This window comes from Anthonomus grandis, chromosome 9 (assembly GCF_022605725.1).
Source record: "Anthonomus grandis grandis chromosome 9, icAntGran1.3, whole genome shotgun sequence".
NCBI lineage: Eukaryota > Metazoa > Arthropoda > Insecta > Coleoptera > Curculionidae > Anthonomus > Anthonomus grandis.
In genome coordinates this window covers 9,445,351-9,472,217 of record NC_065554.1, presented here as the reverse complement: position 1 = coordinate 9,472,217, position 26,867 = coordinate 9,445,351, and the positions used below count along the sequence as shown (strand labels likewise).

The window sequence follows — 26,867 nt, the reverse complement described above, 5'->3', positions numbered from 1 at the left end:
CAGTAGTCCAGCCTGGATCTAACAAATGCATAGTAGAGAGTTTTGGTAGTGGCAGTGTTCAAAAAAAGTTTGCAATTTCTAATAATAAAGCCTAGCATGCGAGTAGCTCTAGAAACAGTATCTTCGATGTGAGGGATAAAAGAAAATTTTTGGTCAAAGGTGACTCCAAGATCCTTGAAACAGATAGACCTTGCCAGAGACTCTCCATTAACTGAGTAATTAAAGGCAATTGGACTTTTGATACGAAAGTAGCTGGCCACATTACACTTGGAAACATTAAGGTTAAGCCGGTTCAAAGTGCACCAATGGTGTACAGTATTGATGTTCTCTTGCAGTAGACCACAATCTGCTATAGAGTCAATCCTATGGAAAAGCTTTAGGTCATCAGCATATGCTAACCGAGAGCAATTGAGAGTGGAGATCAAGTCATTAGCGAAAACGTTAAAGAGAAGGGGGCCCAAGTTAGAGCCCTGAGGAACTCCAGAGGTGGGTGAAAAACAAGCAGATCTAAAGCCTTCGACCACTACAAACTGAGAGCGGTCAACTAAATAGGAGTTAAGGAGCTTTATCAAGCCATCGGAGAATCCAAACTGGCGTTCAAGCTTATTTAATAGGATGAAGTGGTCAATCTGGTCAAAAGCCTTTTGAAAGTCTGTGTAGATAACATCGATTTGACTTCTATCATTAAGTGCTTCGCACACAAACTGAGAGAAGAATGCTAGGTTTGTAGTACATGAGCGGCCAGAAACAAAGCCATATTGATCGTTGGCCAGCATGGACTTAACCTTGGGAAAAATTAATTTATAAAGAGCCAACTCGAATAACTTTGAGAAATTGCACAAAATGGATATAGGGCGGTAATTCTCTATTGTTCCAGCATCGCCCTTTTTAAAGATAGGGCAAACTTTAGCTTACTTCCAGATATTGGGAAAAATACCTGTGTTAAGGATCAGATTAAAGATGTGGAGCAGAGGGTCTGTAAGTGCAACAGAGCAGTCCTTAGCTAAAAAACTAGGAATTAGATTTGGGCCAGAGGTCATTTTGCTTTTGAGACACTTGCTCGCCATTATAATGTCGGTAGCCGCGAGCGCGACGACGTCTATGCAAGTTAAGGGAGGTTCAGAGACGACAGGATGATCGCTGGGAAGTGAGTTCGTTTATACACTCCTGAAATCATCTCCAAAAACGGACACAATGCTGTCAGGCGTATTGTATGATTGGTTAGAAAGCTTCATTGAGCCGGGGATTTGAGACTGATTACGTTTGCTTCGAATAAAAGACCAAAATTCACTCGGATCGGAGGTTATTTTGTTCTCAATACTATGGATGTACATTTTGTAGGCTTGTGCAGTTAGAGCTTTAATTGTCTTGCTACGCAAATGAGCAACCACCTGTTGTTAGACCGCTAGGCGAAGAAAGGGAGCTTCGAGAGGTTAATGTTTGTGCCGTTGCTGAAATGAAATTTCCTTGCAATAGTACAACCAAAAAGCAATTGCCAAAGAAACGGGTATTGAGCCTTTAAGGGTTAGAAGAAGTTTAAAAAGAAATAAGTACAAGTGCTATAAGTTGCAAAAAACCCAAGAAATTTTTCCACAGGACCATGAGAGATGGATGGAATTTTGCCATGAAGTATTGGAAAGGGCAAATCGGGACGAAATGTTTATTAGTAATATTTTGTTTTCAGATGAGTCCTCTTTCTCTATTTGTGGTAAACATAATCCGTCCATTAGAGTGGGTTATTCGAGGGAAAATAAGCACATAAGCATACAAACACGTACACAATACCCTCAAAAGGTTAATGTATGGGCTGGCATTTTAGGTGATTCAATTATAGGCTCTTTTTTTATCGATGGAAACCTTAATGCCAACAAATACCTTAATCTTTTGAGGGATGAAGTTCTTCCTGCTATTCGAGTGCTCAATATCAATTTGGAACAAGTTTGGTTTCAACAGAATGGTTGTCCCGCTCATAACGCATTGGTGGTACGACAATTTCTCGAAACGTCTTTCCTAAATTTGTTTATTTTTACAATTTTGTTGAAATCTTTGAATTTTTTGAAAAAATAATTGTTTTAGAGGAAAAAGTTCAATAAGAAATTATTATAGATAATCTATAACATTTGTATTTACACTTTTTTCATAGAACCGCAAAAATTTCGAGAAAAACTTGAAAAACGTTTTTTATTTTATTTAATTTCACGAAAATTTCGTGAATTTACTAAAGTCACTGAATTACAGCATATAGAAAAAGAAAGAAATATAGAAGAAAATTAGAATTGTAACAAAAGAAAGAAAATAACAAAAATAATTATATAAAAAAATAAAACAGGTCATGTTCATAGAGTGCTAAACTCAAAATGAAACAGAGTTATATAGGTAGATATATTGTGTTTAAGTAATATTAGTTAAAACTTTTAAAGAATCACTAATGTATTACAACAAAAATATGATGGGGCTTAAGTAAGCATATTAGATCTGGGGCGATCGCAATGAAAAGTTAACGAAGATCTAGCGTTAATTCTAGGAACAATTCACTTTATCTCATTTAACAAATCACTACAGTCTACTTGATTGTGTAAAAATTTGAAGAAAAAAGTCAATGCTACTTTATGTCTTCTTGTTCACAAAGAATTAACTTGAAATCTCTTAAGTAGTTCAGAATGATCCAGTCCTCTAGCAGGATAAACACCATCCTCCTTATACGGCATGTATTTTTAAAACTCCCGTTGAACCCATTTAAGTTTGCTAGTATCATTTTGATAATTTGGGTGCCAAATTAGACATCCGCATGGCATATTCTAGTTTTGGCCGCACAAAACTGAAATATAGCAATTTAATTGTGAGTATTAAAAAATCTTTTACAATTGATCAAGATCTAGAGGCGGCTGAGATTACATTCTTTAAGTGAATTTTAATATCAAAATTCTGGACAAAAGTTATTCCAAGATCTTTAGTTTCAGTATACCTGGCTAGAGGGCAATTATCTACAGAGTAATTAAATAGAATGGGATTTTTCTTTCGACAATAAGAAACGATTCAAATAAAGTCTATTTCTCAAACACCCTTCATTTGTTATATTTGTTCTTGTAATACTAAGCAGTTTTAGACAGTAGTTATTTTGAGAGGCTTGAAACCTGCTGCGAATTTGAGCTTAGGGCAATCAGAAATAAGTTTTCTTATCTATGAAAATTATATAAATTATATATGAATGTATCTATGAAAATTAAGAATAATGGTTCTCCTCAAACTTCTAAGAGAGAAACCCATCAATTTCAACAAACTAATAACGGTCCGTTAAATAGGAGCGAGACAGACTAACTAAGATATTTGGAAACCCGAAAGCTTCGATTTTAAGAAGAAAAATTTCATGATGAATTTGATCAAAAGCTTTTTGGAAATTCATATATGCCACATCAACTTGCCCTATCTGATCTGATGTACTGCATATGATTTATGCTATTAACTCAAATCAGTGACGCAAGATCTATTTTGCATAAACCCGTGCTGATTGGTAGAAACATAGTTTTTTGTTCGGTAATAAATCTGATGATATATGCATGATTCAAAAAGTTTTGAAAAATTACAGATTTTGCATTACCTTTCTAATTTATATTATAAAATAAATATTTTTGTTGAAAAAAATATATAGGAAAATTGCTACAATATTTGAATGGGTGAGTGAAAGAACGATACAAGCGACAAAATATGACATTTAAAAGTCAGATAGCCAAAAGGCTTTAAATGCGTTAATACACCATTGGGCGAAAGAACAGTGCATAAACATCTCCTTTACCTAAGAATTAACAGTGCCATTTCGTGCCAAGTGCGGCGCTTATACTGTTTTTTCACTCAATAGTCGTCACCACACGTGGCATCGCAATGCCTAGTTCGGTTGCAAAAACATGCTGATTGCACAAATTTTAAAGTCATTCTACAGGGTGTCCGCTAATTAATGGTACATGGAAAAACCACAGACTCCTGATGCAAAAATATTACGATTTATCTATATTTACCTATATCCAAAAGTTGATATTAACTGAGATACAGGGTGTTAAACTTAAAACTTTTTTTTTGTTTTTCCCCAATAACTTTAACAAAAGTTAACTTTTTTTCACAAATTTGTAGTTAGGGGTTTTTTAGGTCGGGAAATTAATTTTTTTAACAAATTGAGTGTACAATGTAGGGGGCGCTGTTTGCGACATCTTTTTCTCTTTCATAAGGTCATAACTTTTTTGTGCTTAACTGTATTTAAGTTTTTATTGAAAATAATACTTTTTTCATATTTTTTACGTAAAAAAGGTATACTACTTTCGGGTCGCTCAGAGTCGCCGTTTTCGAGATATCTGCCTTCAAATTATTTGGTACAGCAGCTCAAGCAAGCAATAATGTCTTGTTACTCTTTACCAATCATTTTTTACATCATAAATAATGTTTTAGTATAAGTCATTGAGAATAATGCAGACAAAAATTGGATTATCATTTAATTAACTTTATTTAAAATAACTATGACACTAGAAAATCTATTGAAAGAAAATAACATTAACGAAAACAAACTTAACTATGCGACTGATAACTTTTCCATTTTGAAACTGTGACGAGATTTAGTAAAAAAATAGATCTGCTTTTGACAAAAACTATTCAAAATGTCTACCATTCACTTCAATACATTTAACAGTTCTTTTGCTGAAAGATCTCCTAATTTAAAAAAATAATTGTTTGTTTCGTAGCTTTTGTGCAGCATATAAAATTCTCTGCCATAGTTCTTCTCTGGAATTCACTATTTCTTTGTAAACGAGCGACTTCATATAGCCCCATACACAAAAATCCAGCGGGTTAAAATTGGGACTTCGCGCCGGCCATGGCCTCTGGCTCCCACGACCTATCCAGCGATTAGGAAAACGGTTGTTCAGGTACTCTCTGACAGCTCTAGAAAAGTGTGCTGGCGCTCCGTCTTGCATGAAATACATATGTTGCCTTATGTCCAGCGGAATATCATCGAGAAAATCTGGTAAATGTGTTTCTAGGAACTCAAGGTAGAGTTCCCCGTTTAAATTGGGCGGTAGTTCGAAAGAGCCCAATAAATGATTATCGATTATACCACACCATACATTAATTTTGAATTCATGTTGGAAATGACGTTCGTGTACTGAATGTGGATTTTGTAATGCCCATGTGTGTTTATTTCTAAAATTGAAAATGCCTCTACGTGTAACGTTGCTTCATCAGTAAATAGTATCTTATTCAGAAACATGGGGTCGGCATTTATTTGGGCACGGCAAAAACGGGCAAATTCTATCCTGGGCGCAAAATCATTTTCTAATAAATTTTACACAGGAGTGAAATGATACGGATAAAGACCCTCTTCGTGAAATATTTTACAAATGGATGACTTGCCTACTCCAGTTGCCGCAGCAGCATGTCTTGCACTTATTTCCGGATTTTCAGCCACGCGGACCAGAATTTCTTCTTCTTGTTCTGGAGTTATAACCTCCGGGCGCCCTGCGGAATTCCGTTTAGGACGAAATGTACCTGTTTCTCCTAATCGATCGTAAAGATTTTTGAAGATCTTGAAATCAGGTTGTCTTCGATTTGGATAGAGTTCTGAATATCGTCTATAGGCTTCGCGTCCATTAAAATTTGCCTGCGCATATACACACAACATATCCCTCATTTCGGCATTTGAAAAAAGATTGTGCCTCGGCATTGTTTCTCAACTTACGAAAAATTTAAAAATTCAACAAAACAGTAAACTGGATGCAAAATCGCAGAAAACACTAATTAAATATTTTCTGACAACTTTAAACTAATCAACAAACAACAACAACATGGCGGTTTCCTAACAACTGCGTCTCTAAAGTTCATTTGCTTTCTCATAGCTTACTTTAAAAAAGCGAATTATTTCCCGATTATATTAATTATTCAGCCGGGGTCAAGTGCATGGTGCACTAAATAATTTAAATTCAAATATCTCCAAAACGGTAACTCTGAGCGACTTCAACTTAGTATACCTTTTTTACGTAAAAAATATGAAAAAAGTATTATTTTCAATAAAAACTTAAATACAGTAAAGCACAAAAAAGTTATGACCTTATGAAAGAGAAAAAGATGTCGCAGACAGCGCAAACAGACCCTACATTGTACACTCAATTTGTTAAAAAAATGAATTTCTCGACCTAAAAAACCCCTAACTACAAATTTTTGTGAAAAAAAGTTAACTTTTGTTAAAGTTATTGGGGAAAAACAAAAAAAAAGTTTTAAGTTTAACACCCTGTATCTCAGTTAATATCAACTTTTGGATATAGGTAAATATGCTTTTAAGAAGGAATAATGTCTAATACAAGCAGTAGTAGTAGTACTGAAAGATGCTCTTGATAGATCCTTAAAGAAAAAAAAGCAACCCCATACCGCAAAATTTATTGAAAATAAGACTTCAATACCAACTGAGTGAGTTATTTGTTAGTTCCAAACAATATAGTAATGTAGACATTATCATATTTTTTAGGTGTTAAGATAAATGTCCGGCAGGAATTTATCGCAGGAAGCAAGAGACGCAATACTATCAACATTTCTAGCAATAGAGTCTAAAAATGGGCAGGATATTCATTTAACTTGTCTTATGGAAAACAAGCCAGTGGCAAGACGACGCACTGATACTTTTACTAGAAACACAACGTTCGCATACTACATTGGACCAGAAGAGCAAAGAGTCTCAGTTTGCAAGAAAGCCTTTTTGAGCCTACATGCTATAACCAATTCACGGTTGCAGCGACTAAATAAAATTTCAAAATCTGGAGATTCTCCAATAGATTTGCGCGGAAAACAATGTTCGGAGGCATGTCCAACCATAGGAAATACAACATTAAAATAAAAAAAAAATACATCGAGTCGTTTCCCGGCAAAACCTGTCATTATAGCAATTCCAAAGTGTTGAAGTGTTGAATACTTTAATGAAAACTATTCGCTAAGATTTGGACGTCCCCAAGTAGATGTTTGTAGTGAATGTGAACGATTAGAACAAGACTAAGAAATCCAAATCTAAATGATCATGAAAGAAGGGTCACTGCAGCCGAATTAATAGTACGCAAACGTCGGCCGTGCTAAAAAATGTTATACGTAAATTTAAAACGTATAAAACTTGTGCTGAAAGTGAAGACCTTTCTGCATTACCATTTGACTTTATGCAAAATTTGCCTTTGCCCAAAATATCACTGTACAGGAAATTTCTACTACCGCCATTTATGGGTTTACGAGTTTCAAATCTATCACTTGAAAGATAACACTGGCCATTTTTGACACCTATTACGAGGGGCAGCTTATAAAAGACCTAATGAGGTCTGTACTTTTTTTCTGGATTATATTGAAAACAAACTGTCACCAGAAATAACAGAGTTGCACATGTTTTCGGATGGATGTCCTGTCCAAAATCGTAACCAAACAATGGTGAGGTTTTCGTTGACACTTGCAGCCACAAAGCGTTATGTCAAAAATATATGTCATTATTTTCCAATTCGCGGTCACTCTTTCATGTCGTGTGATCACGATTTTGGAACGGTTAAAAAAGTAATAAGCAAATGTGATCGAGTTTATTTACCGGATGAGTATCACCATATGATAAAATCTTCCAGGAAGACAAGTCCTTTTACCATTGACACTGTTACTTAGGCCAAGTTATCTAGACAACTTGAAAGAATGAAATAGCAGAGAAGTGCGCGCCATAACTCCGGAAATGATTGAAAATGTGCAACAAGACTTTATTGATCGCTTGGATATTGTCAAGCCGTGAATGGCAACCATTTTGAACATTTAACTTAATTTTATTTGTTACATGAATCGTCTTTTTTGCGATAACTGTTGACTTTAGGTATAAGACATGATGCATGAAACATACGTAGAATTCGACGCGAAATTCAAAAATGAAATAAAATGAAGGTGCATTTTATTTGAAAAAATTAAGTTGGTCGTAATTTATTTTTGAGCAACCCTGTATATACAAACTTCACGTACAAAAATGCGCAACTTGAAATAAAAATCGACGGGTCCGAATTTTAAATGATTTTAGACATAACTTTTGGGATGCACTGTATGTATGTAAATGTCTTTTGTCTCTAAAAAACTTGTTTACTTGAATTTTTTTCAAAAGTTAAAATTCGTCTTCTTTTTGTAAACTACTAGTTCTACCATCTCCAAATACATAAAAAAACTATACCTATTATAGTTTTATACATATACACTTCTTCATTTTCTTAAAAAAAAGCAAACTCTCGCTTGTACCGTTCTTTCACTCACCTATTTATCTCTTTTACAAGATCTTAATCCACGCATGCAATAACATGTATCCTTACCTGTGCTTTTTCATCAAATTTATCTGCAGTAATAAAATCTACAGGCAAATGAATTTTCACATTGTTCTTTTCAGCTTTCGCCATCAGGTCTTTGACTATTTTGGCACCTTCTGCATCAAACAATGAGTTTCCAATCTACAAAACAAAATTACAATTCTACTATACTCATCAACTTTTAAAGTTGTTTCCTACATTTATGCCCTTCAGTTCTTTGAGGAATGTGTAAGCCATACCACCACCAATAATCATTTCATTGACTTTGTCCAAGAGGTTGTTAATAAGTTGGATCTTATCAGCTACTTTGGCACCACCCAGAATAGCAAGGAATGGTCTAAAATGTAATTAAGTTTTTTATTGGAATAATAGAAATCAAGTGTACAAACCTTTCGGGGTTATCCAAAGCTTTGGCAAAATAAGCAAGCTCTTTCTTCAGTAAAAATCCAGAGGCTCTCTGTTCAAATCCTAAAATTATTTTGTAAAAATCTGTTGTAATTGTTAGTGAATAAGCATTTACCTTCGCCAAGCATAGAGGCATGAGCTCTATGTGCAGTTCCAAATGCATCATTAACATATACATCACCTAATTTTCTTAGGCCAGCTTTGAATGCAGTAACTTTGTCCTTATCAGCTTTAATTTTGTTGCCTGCGGCATCTACCCCTTTGCCTGATCAAAAACATTGAAAATGTTATTATTTATAATATTAATTATAATAATAATAACATAGAACATTGAATGCCTAGAATAAGCCTAGCTGCAAACCATACGCGAGGTTGTTTGAGTTCACCATCTCTCAAACAATGATGTCAAAGCGACTTTTCAATTTTTCATTCAATATATAATTTTCTTAATTCCCTACATATTTTTTCAGTGTGTACTCTTTAAAAGTTTAGCTTATTTGCTAACTAATAATATATACTTTAAGAGTAATCAACAAATTTATCAGAATAAAAAAAAAGATTCCTGACAAAAAAGTTAATGAAAATTTATTTATTTATATACACGGAACCCCATTACAAAAAATATATATATTTCTGAAAAAGAAATAAAAGCTATACTACCTAACCACTAATTACTAATTAACAATAATTATCAGACTTAATCTTAATACCAAGGATAATTAAACCGTTTTACAAGTAGTAACAATATTCTCTCAAAATCAGAACAATTAACAATGCAAAATTAGCTAAGAAAAAACAAAATATATTATTATCAATGACAATGATCAAATGTATTTCAAATTATTAATCATGGAGCAAAATTAATTCAAAAAACAAAATCCTACAAACTCTTAATAAGACTCCTAAAATGCAATAAGGAAATTCCCAAAACTTCAATTCCAGTAGAGTTTACCAGCCTCAAGGTCCTTTCGACAGGCGAGTGCATAGCATAGTTGGTACGATGATAAGGCAAAGAAAACAATCGATTTGCCCTCAGATTACGGTATGGAATATTAAATGAAATCCTATTAAGTAGTTCGGGACAAATCACAAGGCCATTCAAAAGTTTATAAATAAACACCAAATCATTCTCAGTGCGTCTCTTAAGTAAACTCCACATATTCAGCAAGTTCATTGCTTCATCATAACAATGGTCATTAGGAACTGGAATGCGAAGTTTATAAAGGCAGAATCGTAGAAATTTATTTTGAACCCTCTCCAGTGCCATACAATTATTCATGTAAAGAGGAGACCAAATTATTGATCCATACTCCAACAAAGAGACAACAAGTGATATGTACAACCTTTTGCAAGTTTCAACCGACAGACCCTTACAATTGCGCAGGACAAAACCAAGGACCTTAGATGCTTTAGTTATAATAGTATTTACATGAGTATTAAAATTCAATTGTTCATCAAAAAAGATACCAAGGTCCTTTACTACTTCACTGTACCTAAGATTAACATTATCAATAGTATAGGAGGAAGTTACCCGTTTGTTTCTTTTGTAGAAACTAATGTAACTGCATTTACCCACATTCAGAGCCAAACTATTACCAACACACCATTCACACAATCTATTCAGATCATCTTGCAAGAGAACCATGTCTTGTTCTGAACTGATCACCTTATAAAACTTTAAATCATCGGCAAATAACAAAAAATTACTATTTTTAAAGCAAACCAAAATATCATTAATGAAAATATTGAACAACAGGGGAGAACAATGACCACCCTGTGGAACCCCAGAGGTCACACTGATAAGATGCGACCTAGCATCCCCAATTTGTACCTTAAAATTTAATGAAAATTGTGATATAGCAGTGGCGGCTCGTGGGAATAGGCAGGGTAGGCCGGGCCTACTAAAATTTTGAGCATACAAAATACAAAAAAAATTTTAAAAATATTTTATTTTAATTAAATATCATGTTTATACACACCAATTTATTTATTATCTTAACCCGCAAATATATTTTATTTAACGCAAAAAGCATCAAATCGCTTAAACGCACTTAAAAAACCACTAATAGGCCCGAACGAATCTGGCCGACCCCATCCACAATATATCCCTATAGAAAAATCGCGCGACGCTGACTGAATCAACGCGTCGGAGGATGAATTTTATATGCGCGCTTACGGAAGTCATTTAGGCCCGACACGAGGTGGCCTGCGTTTGTTTTCGCGGTTGAATGTTTGTTTTTAGCGGAAAAATTTATCGATTTGTACTTGAATTTGTTCTTAATTTGCTAATTCGTAATTTGAGGGTTCGTGGTTAAATGTTTTCGTGAATTAAAAAGTTGTAGTGTTTTTAATTTAAAAGTTGTAGACATTGGTAAAGTGAAGTTGGTGAAGACCCTAATAATTAAATCCAGAAATTTGCAATGTTTTTACAAGGCTTTTGCCTATTACGTTTTTTTTTTTTAATTTAACACTGGTTGCGTAATTAAGATAAAGGCGTAAGAGGCCAAAGCCTTTTATTAGGCCTTTATTTTAAATTTTTATTTAAAAATTAAAGGCTATGTTTGAGGACTTAAATATTACTTTTTTTGGAATAGTAAGATAATATAATAGACAAAAATGAGTTTATTTGAGCCTGAACTTTTACCAAGTTGCAGTACTAGTACCAATAATGTTATGTTGGCACTTGGCAGTGGATTGGACATTATTGTTTCGTTGTTGGAATTACCATACCACAAAAGACCTGAGGCTGAAAGACGAAAAATTATTCTGAGTGACAGGCCTATTCCAAAACTGTGTATTGACCAAAAAGATGGGAAAAAAGTACGTACTTTTAATATCTCTTGGTATGATGTATATAAATGGCTGTGTGGAAGTTGTATTACAAAGAAACTGTATTGTTGGCCATGTTTGTTGCTTTCGAATAAAAAGTGTGTATGGAATTGTGAAGGATACTCCAATTTAAAAAAATATATCTGCATCGCTTAAGAAACATTCAACTTGTAAAGAGCATTTAAGTAGTTTAATTGTCGTTTAAGTAAGTCTTTAAGGATGTACAAAAAAGAGAGTTTTCTGTTCGTGACTTGCTAGACGAACGGTCGAAAACTTCAAAAGTTAAGTATAATGCTGAAGTTAAAATAAACCGAGAAATTATTAAAAAATTAATTACTTTAACTTGTACTTTAGCTAAACAGGAACTGGCTTTTCGTGGCCACGATGAGTCAGATGACTCTCTAAATCCTGGAAATTTCAAAGCAATTTGGGAATTAATGTTAAATTCAAATCCAGAACTAAAAGATCACTAGCAAAAAAAGACTTATTTTAGAGGCCTCTCAAAAACGATACAAAATGAACTCATTGATCTGATTAAAGAGAAAATTTCCATTTTTATTCAAAATGCCATCATTAATTCCCCATTTTTTGCATGTATTGTTGATGAAACAACTGATATAACTGAAAAGGCACAGTGTTCAATTGTATGCAGGTTAGTAGATGCAAAAGGCATAGTTCAAGAATATTTCTTAGGATTCTTTGATTTAGGGGAAGATCGAAATGTTCCAGCGTTACGCGATTTACTGTTTAGTGTGATTGGTAAATTTGACTGTAAAGCGAAACTAATTGCTCAAACCTATGATGGAGCTAGTGTTATGTCGGGCCAACTAAACGGACTACAAAAATTAGTAAAAGACTGCACCATTAGCTATTTTTACCCATTGTTTTGCGCATCGCCTTAATTTAGTTTTACAGCAAAGTTGCTCCAATATTACGGCAATAAAAATATTTTTTTCGACTCTTCAAGGAATTCCGGCTTATTTTCACCATTCCTCCAAAAGATCCCATTTCTTAAATAAATTTGTCGGAAAACGAATTCCTACAAATAGCGAAGTGAGATGGAACTCGAATGCTAAACTGTTAAATGCCGTATTACAGGAGAGAAAAAAATTAATTGAAGTATTTCAGGAGATAATGAATTGTCCAGAATCAAATGCGAAATCAATTAGGCAGGCAGATGGGTTTAAAAGAAAACTGGATGATCTGGAATTCGTATTTTTATTAAACGTTTTTAGCGACATATTTCGACAAACAGAGCTCTTATACAATGTGTTACAGAAAAAAAAAATAATGACATACAGTTTTGTAACAATTCCGTTTCCAGATGTCTTGAAGTGTTAAAAAGCTGGAGAAATGACCTGACCTTTTCTAAGCATATTAACGTTGCTTTTAGCGAGACATATACAGAACTGACCTTAAATCGTAATGAACTTGGTGGTTTACCTAAAAATGATGGTAATCAAAGCACTTTGAATAAAGCCAAAACTAAATTTAGACGAATACTTTTTTAAATTTTGGACAATAATATAACTCAATTAGAGCAACGTTTTTCGGACTATGGCAAGTTTCAATTTCTGCAGTTGGGTGATATATATGGAGGAGTATTTCCGCAAAAACCATTGGACTCGTTTTGATAAATCATTATTGAAAACAGAACTAGAAACCATTTTCTCACCAATACACCGTGAACAATTTTACGATAAAAGTTTGTTGGGTCTAATTAAAAGATGCATGATAACGACACAAATGAAATTCTTCCTGAAAGTTACAGGTTGTTCTGTTTACTAGCTACAATACCTGCAACCAGTGTGTACAATCCTTAACCGCCTCAGTGGCGCCAGCGGCTTATTTGTAGTTTTATTAAATGGACAAAATATCAATTTCATGCAACTCGTAAAAACCTTCAGACTTTCCGCAGCCAGATCAGCATTTTTTTGGGGTTCAGACTTTTTTCGAACAACCAAATTGGCTCGTGTGTGAAAATTAATATAATTCGTATTAAGATTATCGAGAGTAGCGCACTCATTTTCATCGTCATCGTTTTTCTTTAATAAAAAGAAGCTATAGCGCACACAGTGCTTCAGTTGAAAGGACTTTTTCTACGTTAAAGCGAATAAAAACATCTTTGCGGAACACAATGACTCATAATCGGCTTTCATCCTTATCTATTTTATCAATCCAAAAGGACATTCTCGCTCAATTAGTGGAAACTGGGGACACATTTTACGATAGGGTAATTGACAAATTTGCACGAAACAAAGATAGAAGAATTAACTTGCTTTATAGGTAATAAAACTCAAAACTGATAATTTGTTTGTGTTCAAAATACTTTTAAATGACTCCTTCTTTCTGTGCCATTTTTAGTAGTTACTTGTTACTTTTATGTACGTAGGTAACAATAAATGTACATATTAAGCTTAATTACTGTCGTTTCTTTTCATAGTGTCCCCCTTTTTAGTTCTCCAGTTTTCCCAAATTTTTTAAATTTGATAGAAAAAAAAAATGTTTTTTTTTTTTTGGAAAAAATTCTTAGAGTTAATGTTTTAAATGTATAATTACTTGACAACACCGGCCTATTATATGATTCTTCGGGCTTCATCGTGAGTGGGCGCTCCTGCTATGGCCTACCCAAAATTTAACCCCACGAGCCGCCACTGTGATATAGTCATTTACCATAGATCTATGAAAGAATATAGTACTGATAGGTTATAAAATTATGTTTTTGGGACTGAATGGACGAATGACAGTGCGGATGTAAATGTGTTAGCAAATATTTTTGTAAACGACATTACTAATATTTGCATAAGGGGTGGATAACTGAAAATATTAGGGAAAAGATGGATCAAAGGGACAAACTGTATGTTAGAGCCATCAGGGAGAATAATGATGTCATCTGGAGGGAATACAAGAAATGTGGAAAAACCTAAAAACATTACTTCCAGGAAAAAACTCTTCATTGCCTCGAAGAGATTAAATTCGACATTCAATTAATATCTAAGGAATTAACAATAGCTACAGAATTTAACAAATATTTCATAAATAGTATTGAGGAAATTGTAAATACCATTCCAGGGAATTCTTTTTTTGCAGATGAGATGGATGCCACTGTTGACCAGTCTAGTTTTCATTTTTCAAAGAAATAATTTTAATTGATTTAAAGAAAATTTTAAAGAATTTAAAAAATGTGGGGGGTGGTGAGAATAGGATCTCAAAACGGGTGTTGTGCGATGTTTGTGATGTTGTTGAATATTGTAAATGCATCACTTTCAAGTGGGATTTTTGAGGTATGGAAGGAGTCGATTGCAATTCCTGTGCCAAAGGTTCAAAATACTTTTTATCATAGTGAATTTAGACCCATAAATACAGTAGAAATATATGAAAAGGTGTTAGAACTTGTTGTAAAAGAACAATTACTGAATTACTGCAATAATAACAATATTTTGGTTATAAATTAGTCTGGTTTCCGTGAAAGTCACTCTTCTGAATCTGTAATTATTAATATCTGTTATAGTTTTCTAAAGGAAATTAACAAGGGTAACAATGTATTGGCAGTATTTTTTAGATTTCCGAAGGGCATTTGAAACAGTTGATAGAAAGATCTTATTAAAAAACTTTAATTTCTTGGTATTGGGCAGACCATATTAAATTGGTTTGAATCATATTTATCCAGTAGGCGACAAAAAGTTAAATTTAAAAACTTTGTTTCAGAGTCATTAAATGTTGAGTTTGGAGTTCCGCAGGGTAGTGTTTTGGGTCCTCTATTATTTCTACTTTACATAAATGATATAGTCAAATCTGTTAATCGATGCAAAATCGAATTATTTGCTGATGATACAATGATTTATTTGTCAGGGAATGATATAAACCATATGCAAGAGAGTGTGAATAACGATCTAAAAGGCTTGTTTGAGTGGCTTTGTAATAATAATCTTAGTATTAATGCATTGAAATCAAAATTTTGTTTGTTTGGAAAAAAAAATAAGTTGTCGAATATTGATTTGAAAAACTTGAATATTAGGATCAATGACACAAGAATAAGTCACGAAAACCAAATTAAATATTTAGGAGTTATGTTTGATTCAAATCTAAGTTTTTATGCACATGCTGACTATATCACAAGAAAATTTACAAAAAAAGTTGGTTTTATTGCCAGAGTAGGATCTAAATTGTCAGTGGGTGCAAACTTGTTATTGTATAATAGCATTGCAGCCCCACAAATTTTAAAATAGAAAAACTGCAACTTGTAAAAAATAGAGCTATGAGAACCATTTTAAACTGTAATAGATACACACCTATCTCAACAATGCTTAATGTATGCAATATGTTATCTGTAAAACAAAAAATTATGTTCAATGTATATGTTTTATTATTAAAAATTAAAAATAACATGTTACCACAGTATATTTTTAATAAGATTAAATTTTTCAGTGATGTACAATGTACATAGTTATAACACAAGAAATTGTAATGATGTTATTTTAACCGATAGATGTGCATCTAGTCAAATGTTGAATTCTGTTTTATATAAAAGGGCTTGTATGAATATAATATGTTGCCAATTACTATAAAAAATTGTGGTGGTTTAACTGCATTTAAAAAACTTCTGAAAGAGCATGTTTAAGTTTAAATTATTATTTGTGTATTTTATTAACTGTGTATAATTTTTTCTTACGCCGTTTCTTTTTTTATTTTATCTGTTTAAACAATACGTTAGTAGGAGTGCATTTGTGGTCTTGTATGTGGCTTTTAACAATTTTTGGATGGGCCACTGTGGGGGAAAGGCCTAGGTCGGGGCCGAGACGGTGTTTGCGGATCGGAATAAAGCGGCATCCATGGATTACCGGGATGCTGTGGTTCCTGGAAAAACCGGGGCACCGCGGGTTCTCGCCGGGTTGACCCCCATTGAACCCAATTCAACTAGGCCACAACTTGACCCAGATACAGGTGTCGTCATTGCCGCTATGCGATTTTATATTTCTATAGTTTACAATAACTTGTTTTGTCAAATCATCGGTTTGCAGTGACCCACGTATGTATTAATTCGATATTTGTTAGTCCTGCTTAAGAAAGTAGGTTATAAAGTACTGGGTTTACAAAAATATTATAATTTCATTGAACTTTGTAAAAATGTATTGTATTTTATATGTAGCTTTTTCTTATGCTAAATAAAGATTATTATTATTATTAAAAAAATAGACAACTTGGCAACTTAGAATACCTCTATGTTTACAATGCACGTATCCGATGTTGTGCCACTTTTTGTTGTTTTTCTAGATATTTTTTCAAATTTGTGAAGCTACCGCCCAATCGATATCCAGTAACCGAAATCTTTTTGTCTAGATATTTATAAAATAAAATTAGTATAGTATTGCTGCTCTTTAACTCAAGGTGCAACATGCCACGCGGAATTAGATTCTCTCTTGATTTAAGACAACGCATTATTAATGCATATCGCGCGGGTGCATATCAATGCATATCAATCGTCAAATTGAGATTGCTCGTAGATTTGATGTTAAAAGAAAAGCTGTTTGGGCAATTATCAAAAGATATGAAAGGACAGGATCATTAGAGCCAAAAAAATAAATCTGGAAGTTTAATTTGTTTAATGGAATTTTGATGGAATTCAATATGTTAGACGTCCTTCAGGCCAGCGTTTGGATCCCAAGTACACAAAACCCACAGTTAAGCATGGAGGTGGATCAGTGATGGTTTGGGGTTGCTTCTCAGGTTATGGAATGGGCCTATTACATCCCATAGAGGGCATAATGAACAGGTTTATGTACAGGGATATTCTCAGAGATGTTATGTTGCCCTATGTCGAAGACAATTTACCATTGAGATTCCAATTAAAGCAAGATGATGACCCGAAGCATTCCTACAAAATTATGAAGCAATTTTTCAAAGAAGAAAAAATCCCATTTTTTAAATGGCCATCCCAGTCAGCCAATCTTAATCCCATCGAAAATTTATGGAAAATTGTAGATCGTGATATTAGGGATACAAACTATTCAAATAAAGGTGAATTATTCGAACGGTTGCAACAGAAATGGAAAAATATTAGTTTTAAACTCATAGACAATCTTATTGAATCAATGCCACATAGATATCAGGCTGTAATAGACAATAATGGGTATTTTACAAAATACTAATATTGTAGATGGTTTAGTTTGTAATTAAAAAAAATTACTTCGAAAAAAAAAGAGTATTGGTTATTTTTTAAATTTGTCTCTCTACTTTTGTCCAGCGTACGTCATATATTTAGTTATTTCTTATTATTTACCAAATTAGGTGATTGTTTCTAAAGAATGTTTTATTATTTTTTTACATGTTTATGTTGCCCATAATATACTTAAATATCTTTATTATAGCCTCTTCAGTCTACACGTCCAGCCCGCTGTACATTTTTCAAAATATATTAGTACGGGCTCACGACGACTTAACGTGATTTGGAGCCCGCCGTTTAGCGTACTGGACGTGCATACATACGCCAAAAAATATTTGGTTAAAAATATTTGGCAACGTTGGATTTTTTTCCGTTTTGTTTTGACGGAACAGGTGTTGTGTTGTAAATCATGGCGTCGTATCAGAAACTAGGTAATATTTGCATTATTTTCGATTGTTTTCATAAAATACTGATTAAAATCAAATAAATTGACTGCTATTTAGTAAATCAACAAATATACGTACAGAAAATGTAACGTCGATCTACAGAGTGTTCGGCTTTTGATTTTGTGCAGTATTTTGGACGTCGGGACTGTATTTGGTTCAAATTTTTACTTTTTATCCAAAAATTTTAAATTTTATTGTTGTTATTATTTCGTATTTTTTTTAAGGTGGTATGCAACCACTGACGGATAAAGATCTTGAAGAGATTCTAAATGACAGTGACTTCTACTTGAGCGATGATGATAAGGAAATCACCGCCGAAAACAGTGAATCAATTGAGGCAAATGATAATGAAGACGACGAGCCGGTGCCGGCAGACGCAGATTCGGTTTCTGATACCATTGAAGAGGAGTCTGATGACGATAATGTTCCCTTATCCAGAATAAGAGAGCAGGTTCTCCAGGAGCAAACAAAAAATAAAACCGCAGAAGTAAAATGGAAAAGAAATGTTTTTGAAAGTCGAGAAGATGTCTACCTTGATCCGGAATGGCAGTTACAAGATGATCATGAGTATTGGACACCCCTGAACTATTTTTATGAATACTTTCCAGATTATTCTTGGGAAAATTTATCAGAACAAAGTAATATTCGTGCCATGCAAGCAAATGAAAAAAAACAACTAAAGTCAACAGCCAAAGAATATCGAATATTGACTGGAATACATATTTTAATGGGCATTTTTGGACCACGGCTGCGGTTGTGGGAACAGGGACAATTATGAACAACAGAATTCCGCGAGATCTTAAGAGCAAAATAAAAAATGATAAAGAGCTCCTCTCGAATGGTCGTGGTTCCTTTGATGAGTTTGTGCGAGAAGACAAAAAATTACCTTTCTGAAATGGATGGACAGCTATGGATCAATAACAATGGCATCAACATCTTCAGGCTCTGCGCCAGTAACAGAAGTACGCCGATGGGACAAGAAAAATAATAAGTACCTTCTTGTTTCATGTCCAAACTCTGTCACTAGTTACAACCATTCTATGGGAGGAGCGGACATGTGTGACTAATTTCTTACTATCGCATTTGTATGCGAACAAAAAAATGGCCGGTAAGAGTTTTCTGGCATTTTGTAGCCCTTGGGGCACAAGCAAAAGGTTTTCAAGATCCAACTTCTTCATTAGATGAAGAAACAAGTCAACCTGCTAAAAAATGCAAGAAGTCGGAGATGCCACCAAGAGATGTCAGGACCACTGGTAATGAACATCTACCAAAACGCAGTGTTAATAACAAAAATTCCTATATGCGCTGCCGTAATCAAGGCTGTACAAAGAAAACAAGATTTTTTTGTGTGAAATGTAAGCTTTATTTATGCATTTCTCCAGAGAGGCAATGTTTTTTTTTTGAGTTTCATAATTAAAGACTTAAGTCCAATTGTCCAAAATACTAGACATGTCATATTTTTTTCTGTAGTAATTTTTTTTTGTAAAATTTTTTTTTTGCTTTTTTTAAATCCTAATAAACCTATTTTATTAAACGTTTCACTAAAAAAAAGTAAAACAATTCCTTGGGACTGAAGAGGATAGAATTTTTATTTCCTTTGATTTTTTTAAAAAACCATTTGTCTATCTACTTTTAGCCATTATTGTACTTTGATTTATGATGTTTAGTACCTTGGTTCTACTCAAGACAAAATAATTGTTTTTAATTAAATTTTCGGCATATTGAGTGTTAAGATACCGTAACAATCCCTCTTTCTTGTTATTATTCCAATTTGCTTTTAAGTGTGGTATTTGGATTTTTTTTAAACAATTTTTTTTTAAATTAAATTTACAGAATATTGAGTATTAACAATACTTTATCATGACAGTTTTTTGTCATTGTTTCAATTTGCTACAAGTGTGGTGTTTAGACTTTATGTAGGACAAAAAAGATGTATGTTACTTTAATTATGTATTATTGTTGAGAATTTAAAAGTTTAACACAAATGTAATTCGGCCCGTTTATAAATGAATATAACTAAATAAAATTGTTTAAAAATGCATTTAACACAATTTCTTAACTTTTTAGATTTAAAAACCAAAAAGGTTACAACAGATAATATAAGATAATAACGTTCGATCAAAATGAAAAGGCTGCATAAACACTTACATATATCGTACATCGTCTTAATAATAACACCAAGTTATAATAATAATTGTAAAACCATAATAAGCTCAGATGTCCTATGGGCATCCAAAGAATTAATCTTTTTGGAAATATAAAAGTCCAATGGACATCCTTTAATTTCTTTAGAAAATCTAATGGATTGTGCCTTGACAGATTGCAAAAGTAGACCACTAATACCATTGAATAACATTGTCCACTGGATGAATAGTTGGACATACAGGGTGCCTCCAATTAAGTCGGCACTATTGGCATCTTTATCAATATTGAAGATACAGGGCCGGGTAAATTAGCAAACTAGTAGAATTTTTTCTGCTGATTAAAATATTGAAAACAGAAAAAAAAAAGATCGCGTTTCCGAGAATTTTTTTTTTTAATATAAAAGTTTATTTACACTTTAGCTTACAATTTAGCCTGAACCTAAAAATAATAAAATTATAGCGATGTAGGTGTAATTTTAATTAATTTATAATGCTTTTAATATTTTGCCGGCAAATACGATAATTTCACTTAAAAGTGACGACGCTGGTTACAACTGGCGCCTTCAAGGTGTTGAGTAAAAGACGGACGCGGGGAATCACTTGCAAATGAGAATTGAAGACACAAATGGATAAAGGTGTCATGTCACATTTTTTAAAAATATCGTTTTTCTTGATAAATATTCTTAAAAGATGCCATATTTTTTATATTTACGAGTTTTTTTCTTCTAATATTAAAAATAAACAAGATTCCCAGAGGTTAAAGGTGTCATGTACCACACTATTAGGAGTTTTTTATTGCATAAACGTACTAAGGTAAGATGACACCTTTATCCACTTATACACCAGAAGTGTATAAAAAAAATACAGCAGTTGAAAATTAAATAAAATACATGATTAAAAATTACCTTCTTCCTCAATATGGAATCTCAGATTTTCCAACAAAATTACTGATCCTGGAGCAGGGTTTGCACAAGCTTGTTCCACCTCAGGTCCAACACAATCAGGCAAAAATTGTATTTTTCTACAAAAAAATCATGGTCAATTATTATTTTTCATTGTTTTCAGTTATTTACTTATTTAATAGTTTCTCCAGCTCAGCAGCTACCGGTGCAAGAGAATATTTGGGATTTGGAGAGCCATCTGGACGTCCCAAATGTGAACATAAAACAACACTTTTAGCATTTTTTTCCAAGGCATATTTAATAGAGTCAAGGGCTGCTACGATACGCTGATTGTTACTTATTTTCCCATCCTTTAATGGAACATTGAAGTCTACCCTGAAATATGAAAAATATTAAATAAATAATGGGCCAGTAAAAATAAAAATAAGAAAAATGAAGATTCCAAGTTGGAAATTGTGTGATAATTCTGCAAGAATAATTTAAACAAAAAGAAGCAAGTTTGAAATTAAAATTGCAATATAAAAAATAATAAAAAAGGCAATGTATTGCATATGATTACCCTAAGGACAATAACGATATTTAAAAAAAAAATACAGAACAATCCATTGAGAACACAATCACAATCTTAACTAACCAAATGCATTGAGGCATTCTGTGGTGTCTCGTGAATTATTTTTTCGAGCAAGATTGTTTTCACTTCAATTTTGAAATTTTTCAAGGGTAATGACTTAAGTGACTTAGGGAGTGAGGAAGAACATTAAAAAAATTTATTGCAAAGAAATTGGGACCATTCTAACACCTCCCCAGCAATTGGTATGCTGGCACTAGCATATTTCTGTGTCCAGTATCATATCGATGGATTTCCCTATGCACCCTGTATGTATGAACTCACATTGGGCTTAATGTATAAAAGATTGTTAAGTATGTATTGGGATGGAAATGTCAAAATATTAAGACTTCTAAAGGCTTGTCTGCAGTCATCCCTAAACCCCAACCTGGCCAGAAACCGTACTACCTCCTCTGCAGCCCAAAAATGTTTCCAGAGTGAGTAGCATGACCCCAGATCAAGATGGAATATGACATAACAAAGTGAAATAGGGCATGTTATGCAGTTCTTAAAACATCAGGGGAAATGTATTCAGATAGAGTGCGGAGAGCAAACATAGAGCTACTAAGTCTCCTTCAAGTTTTTGAGTATGACAATCCCATTTTAAGGGTAGCCTTATATACATCCAAGAATTTCATACAGTTAAGATCCCCATTAAAAACCCTGTTGTTCCTTCTAAGAGCAAATAGCATCTTGTTTGTCTTTGTAAAATAGCAACCTGTTTGCATTGAACCAGGCTTTTGCACTCTCCTGCATGACCATCAACCTCTTCATAGCCTCCTCCTGTGAACTGGCCGATGAAGATATTGTAGTGTCATCTGCAAAACAAGTATAGCTCTCACCAGTGATGTTAATAAATAAATCATTTATGTAAATTAAGAACAGGATTGCCTCCAAAATCAACCCTGGGGCACTATGTCCAGAACCCTTTCTGCAGAAGACAGTCTCTCAACCCTCACAACCTGTTTGACAAATATAACTCTATTAATGCTATGCTTTTCTTGGTAAATTTATAAAATGCAAGCTTTTTAAGGAGGATTTGATAGTTGACACAATTGAATGCCTTTGACAGGACCCAAAACATGACAACATTGCACTGTAGATCCTCAAATGATTTTGACATTTTTGATACAACATCTAAGATACCCAGAATGGTGCCACTCGCCCTGCGGAAACCAAATTCACACTTCATCAAGATTCCACCAGCCTCAATATTGATTGATTGAATTGATTTCTCAATAACTTTAGATATTACTGGTAGTAAGAAAATTGGCCTATAATTACAAACATCTTCACAATCCCTTAATTGTTTAAAAAGAGGTATAACAACTGCTCATTTTATATAGCCTATAGCCTTCACAACAAACTTTTTAATTAATAATAAAATACAAAAAACCATAAGTACTGTGTGATACAACCAATGCTTCGCCTACTTAAACAATAAGTTTTTAAAAATTACAACTACCAAAATTAGACTGCCACTAGAAAGTTATTAAATCTTACAAAATGTTTAGGTTTAATAAATTATTTCTGACTGCAGACACAAGAAAACCTCATATATATTATTAAATTATATTCTATATAGACATTAAAAAGTATGAAACTTGTTTTCATAACAAGACCACCTACTTCAGATTCTGCCTATCATGGATTTTCCTGTCATTGGCACTTTAAGATTCAAGTTTTAGAATTCTTTTTAATCTCCTGACTTGGAAACAATAGAGAATCTTTGGAAACAATTAAAAAATCAAATTAGAAAAAGAACATCAAAAACAGAGAATATTATATTCAGTTCATTTCACTGAAGATTGTTATCCCCGATAATCGAAACTTAAAACTAAAAATTATTGCAGCAAATTTAATAAAAATATTCATTACAATTTTAAGAAAGGTGATTCTGATTTTGTATAAGGAGTTTCAAAGTATTCATTGTGAAAATATATGATTTTATGTGATTCTAACTAATCCTGTAATTTTATATTTGTTGTAAAATTTTAAGGAAAATCATTGACTTAAGTAAACACCACATTCAGTGTATTAAAAACCAATAAAGTATGTGAATGGTACAGTATCTATATGATTATAAATAAAAAAAGAATGATTATTTAATTATTTTGAATGTATAAGAAATATACACTTGGGTCCTTATTGTGTAATGAGGTCCAATTGGTCCATCAGCTTCAATTTAGCCAACATTATTCAGGATGAACTTTAGGAAGGAATAATTATTAATACTATTGATGATTCTTAGATGTGGATTTTAATAATTGGTATTTTTTAGGTCACTAACTAATGCAGTTTTGTTTTGTTCACTTGAAAACTGATAAGTCAGTTCTGCTATATCTGAAGTTATGATATTTAAACACTTGAAAATGTTTTGTTTTCAAATTGTGTGTAAAAAAGTGTTTATTACTATTATAGTATTATTTATTACTATATTAGTACTTATTGCTCACGGGAAGCCTTATGCAATTATTAGCAATTGTTTTGTTCTGAACTGTGGGGATGACAATATAGCATTGGACATTATGGTTTGTGATTACTAGAACACTTTAAAAATATTAAAATGTGTAATATAGGGTAAAAAAAACTAGATACAGGTTTTCTGGGTCTAATTAAAGGTCTGGGTGTCATAACAAAAAAATAACCTATTTTTAAGTTACCTCATGAGCACACGTTTGCCATTAAGGTCCAAAGCGTCAATTGCAAGTTTATTCAAAGCCATTTTTGTAAAATATTTTACTATATTCGCACTTTTGACCGGTGAAACACAAAATTTTCCTACAAGAACAAAATTAAAGAACCCCAATGTCATATGAAGGTCGCACTCCGTATACCCCCTCAATATTATTCTATGCACTCCGCAGAGTCAGCTGACAAGTATTGACAAGAATGACAGGGATCAATAATTTGATTTCTGTTTGATTAGTTCATGCAACTTGGAGCAAAAAAATGTTCAAAATATTGTAACAATATTGGCAACTATACCAATAGGAGCTGTTCATTCTGTCGTGCCTTCTGCTCCTTAAGGGCACTTTGCCAGTTCATTAGGTGGTGCTCGGGTTGTGCCTGACTCTCAACTATATCCCGAACACTCTTTGAGTGAAAGAATAAGTCGATAATTTTCACAATACGAAGGGATGGTTCCAAATATGGCTGTTTACAAAAAATTTAATTTTTAAGCTATTCCTATTTAAGGGTTTCTGTTAGTTCCAAAGTATTTGAATTTGGAGCCAAAATTTGCATTTCACAAAGTGTCCATCTACTTTTCAAATATTTGTGTTAGTTCCAAATATGTTCAAAATCATAGCTATGTGAGTTTTGGCAGCGTAAAAATATATTTTTGGTAATTCCAAATCTGTCCAACATCACATAGCCTGTACTGGAATTAATTAATTTAAGTGAAATTTTCGCGCGCTTTGCAGTTCGCTACTTGTTTGGACGAGTCAGTTGATTTAGAATACGTGGTTTAGTTTGTTTTTAGAAGCAGTGAGTTGTGGCTAGATAAGCATTGTGTGTGCATTAGTCATTTATTTATTTATTTAATTACAAGGCTCTCCTACAGATAGACTAAGCAATCCAATAACAGGAAAGCACAAAGTATCTTATGAATTTAAATACAAGTAAGCGCTTTGCCAAACATTACAAATATACCAAGCAATATAAACCTAACTAACTTATGTAATAGTATCTCTTATAAACAATAAAGAAGCATATATACATATGAATAATGACAATAGAAAAAAAAACAATATTTATCGTTCTTTGCGAAATTAGGTAGAATTTCTTAAGTATCGCTTAAATGAAGCCATACTGGAGAAACATATAGCATTATTCAAATTATTAAAACTACGGGCGCACCTGAACAATGGAGAGTTAGACAAATAGTTTGAAGAATATCTTGAGATGCTAAAGGTCGATCTATTGCGCAAAATATAAGGATTAACGTTAATATGTAAATTTTCCAGACAGAAAGAGCAGTCTATTAAATTAATAATAATTTTATAAATCAATATTAAATCAAAATTGTTTCTACGACACTCTAAGGCCCGGTTGTACAAGCAGTGGTTTAATTTAAGTTCTACTAAACTGCAGTTCTTCGTTGAACGTAGTTCAGAGGTTCGTGTGTTGTTCCAGTACAAGTTTAGTTAAACTAGGTTCTATTTAAAGTATGCAATGGCCACGTAAAAAAGAAGAAAAAGAAAAGAAGAACCTAACCTATTCATTAAAATTAATTTATTAATTTACTTTTTATTTATTTATTTACTTTGTTTTTTGTCTATTGCCGATTATAAGTATTTTTTGAACACAAAAAATACCATAAATTCGGAGGTGTTGGTTGTTTAAAAGTGTTTTGTGCCGCCTTGCCACTTGCCAAACCATTTGGGTCTGCTTATCTGACATGGAAAAAAAATTAGGACAAGCAATTTCTCTGTGAGAGAAGAAAATGTTCTTATTAATTTGGTAAAGAAATACAAGGAAAGCATAGAATGTAAGAAAACGGATCACAACAATAATGAAATTTAAGCAGAAGTCTTGGAGAAAATTTGTCAGGAATTTAACAGTGTTCTCGGAGAGCCCCTTAGAACTGTTACATTTCTAAAAAATAAGCATGAGACTATGAAACAAGAGCCATTCAAAAATTTATAACAATAACTGCAAGCGAGAGTGATATCCATGAAATATTAGGAAGCCAACTTACAGGACTAACATCAAAATATGACATTGATGCTACTGCAGGTTTTTTTAACTTGTTTTAAATCATTTTAAATCTTAAATATTGTAAAATTTTTAGAATCAATTGTTATTCAGATTGAAAGCAAAAATGCTGACGATATTCTGTCTAAAAGTATTTTTGAAGTCGATAAATAGTGTAATTGAACTAATACAAATCATCATACTTGTCCGTAACCGATGAAATTTGTTCAGAAATTCTATCTACTATGAATCTTACAGCTTGCTTTTCCAACCTAAATCTAGCCTTAAATTTTTTATCATCCTAAATGTTTAAATGATCCAGTCTATCCCTGTACAC

General features: G+C 33.0%; 2 protein-coding genes across 2 annotated transcripts in view; one reads left to right on the top strand and one right to left on the bottom strand.

Annotated features, from left to right (window-relative positions):
• The window catches only part of LOC126740214 (phosphoglycerate kinase), a 39,607-nt gene extending 14,926 nt beyond the window's left edge, over nt 1-24,681 (bottom strand). Inside the window, exons 1-7 of the mRNA XM_050446147.1 lie at nt 24,496-24,681; nt 21,397-21,600; nt 21,229-21,344; nt 8,857-9,006; nt 8,726-8,804; nt 8,535-8,673; nt 8,343-8,477 (exon numbers count right to left, since the gene is read on the bottom strand). Of these exons, the coding sequence (XP_050302104.1) occupies nt 8,343-8,477; nt 8,535-8,673; nt 8,726-8,804; nt 8,857-9,006; nt 21,229-21,344; nt 21,397-21,600; nt 24,496-24,647 (975 nt within the window). The 5' untranslated portion in view covers nt 24,648-24,681. The remainder of the gene's footprint in view (nt 1-8,342; nt 8,478-8,534; nt 8,674-8,725; nt 8,805-8,856; nt 9,007-21,228; nt 21,345-21,396; nt 21,601-24,495) is intronic.
• LOC126740216 (uncharacterized) lies at nt 18,128-19,906 on the top strand. Its single transcript, XM_050446148.1, has 2 exons — nt 18,128-18,164; nt 18,404-19,906. Exons 1-2 carry the CDS (start codon nt 18,143-18,145, stop codon nt 18,955-18,957), a joined length of 576 nt encoding a protein of 191 aa, XP_050302105.1. The 5' UTR covers nt 18,128-18,142; the 3' UTR covers nt 18,958-19,906.
• Nucleotides 24,682-26,867: the final 2,186 nt, after the last annotated feature.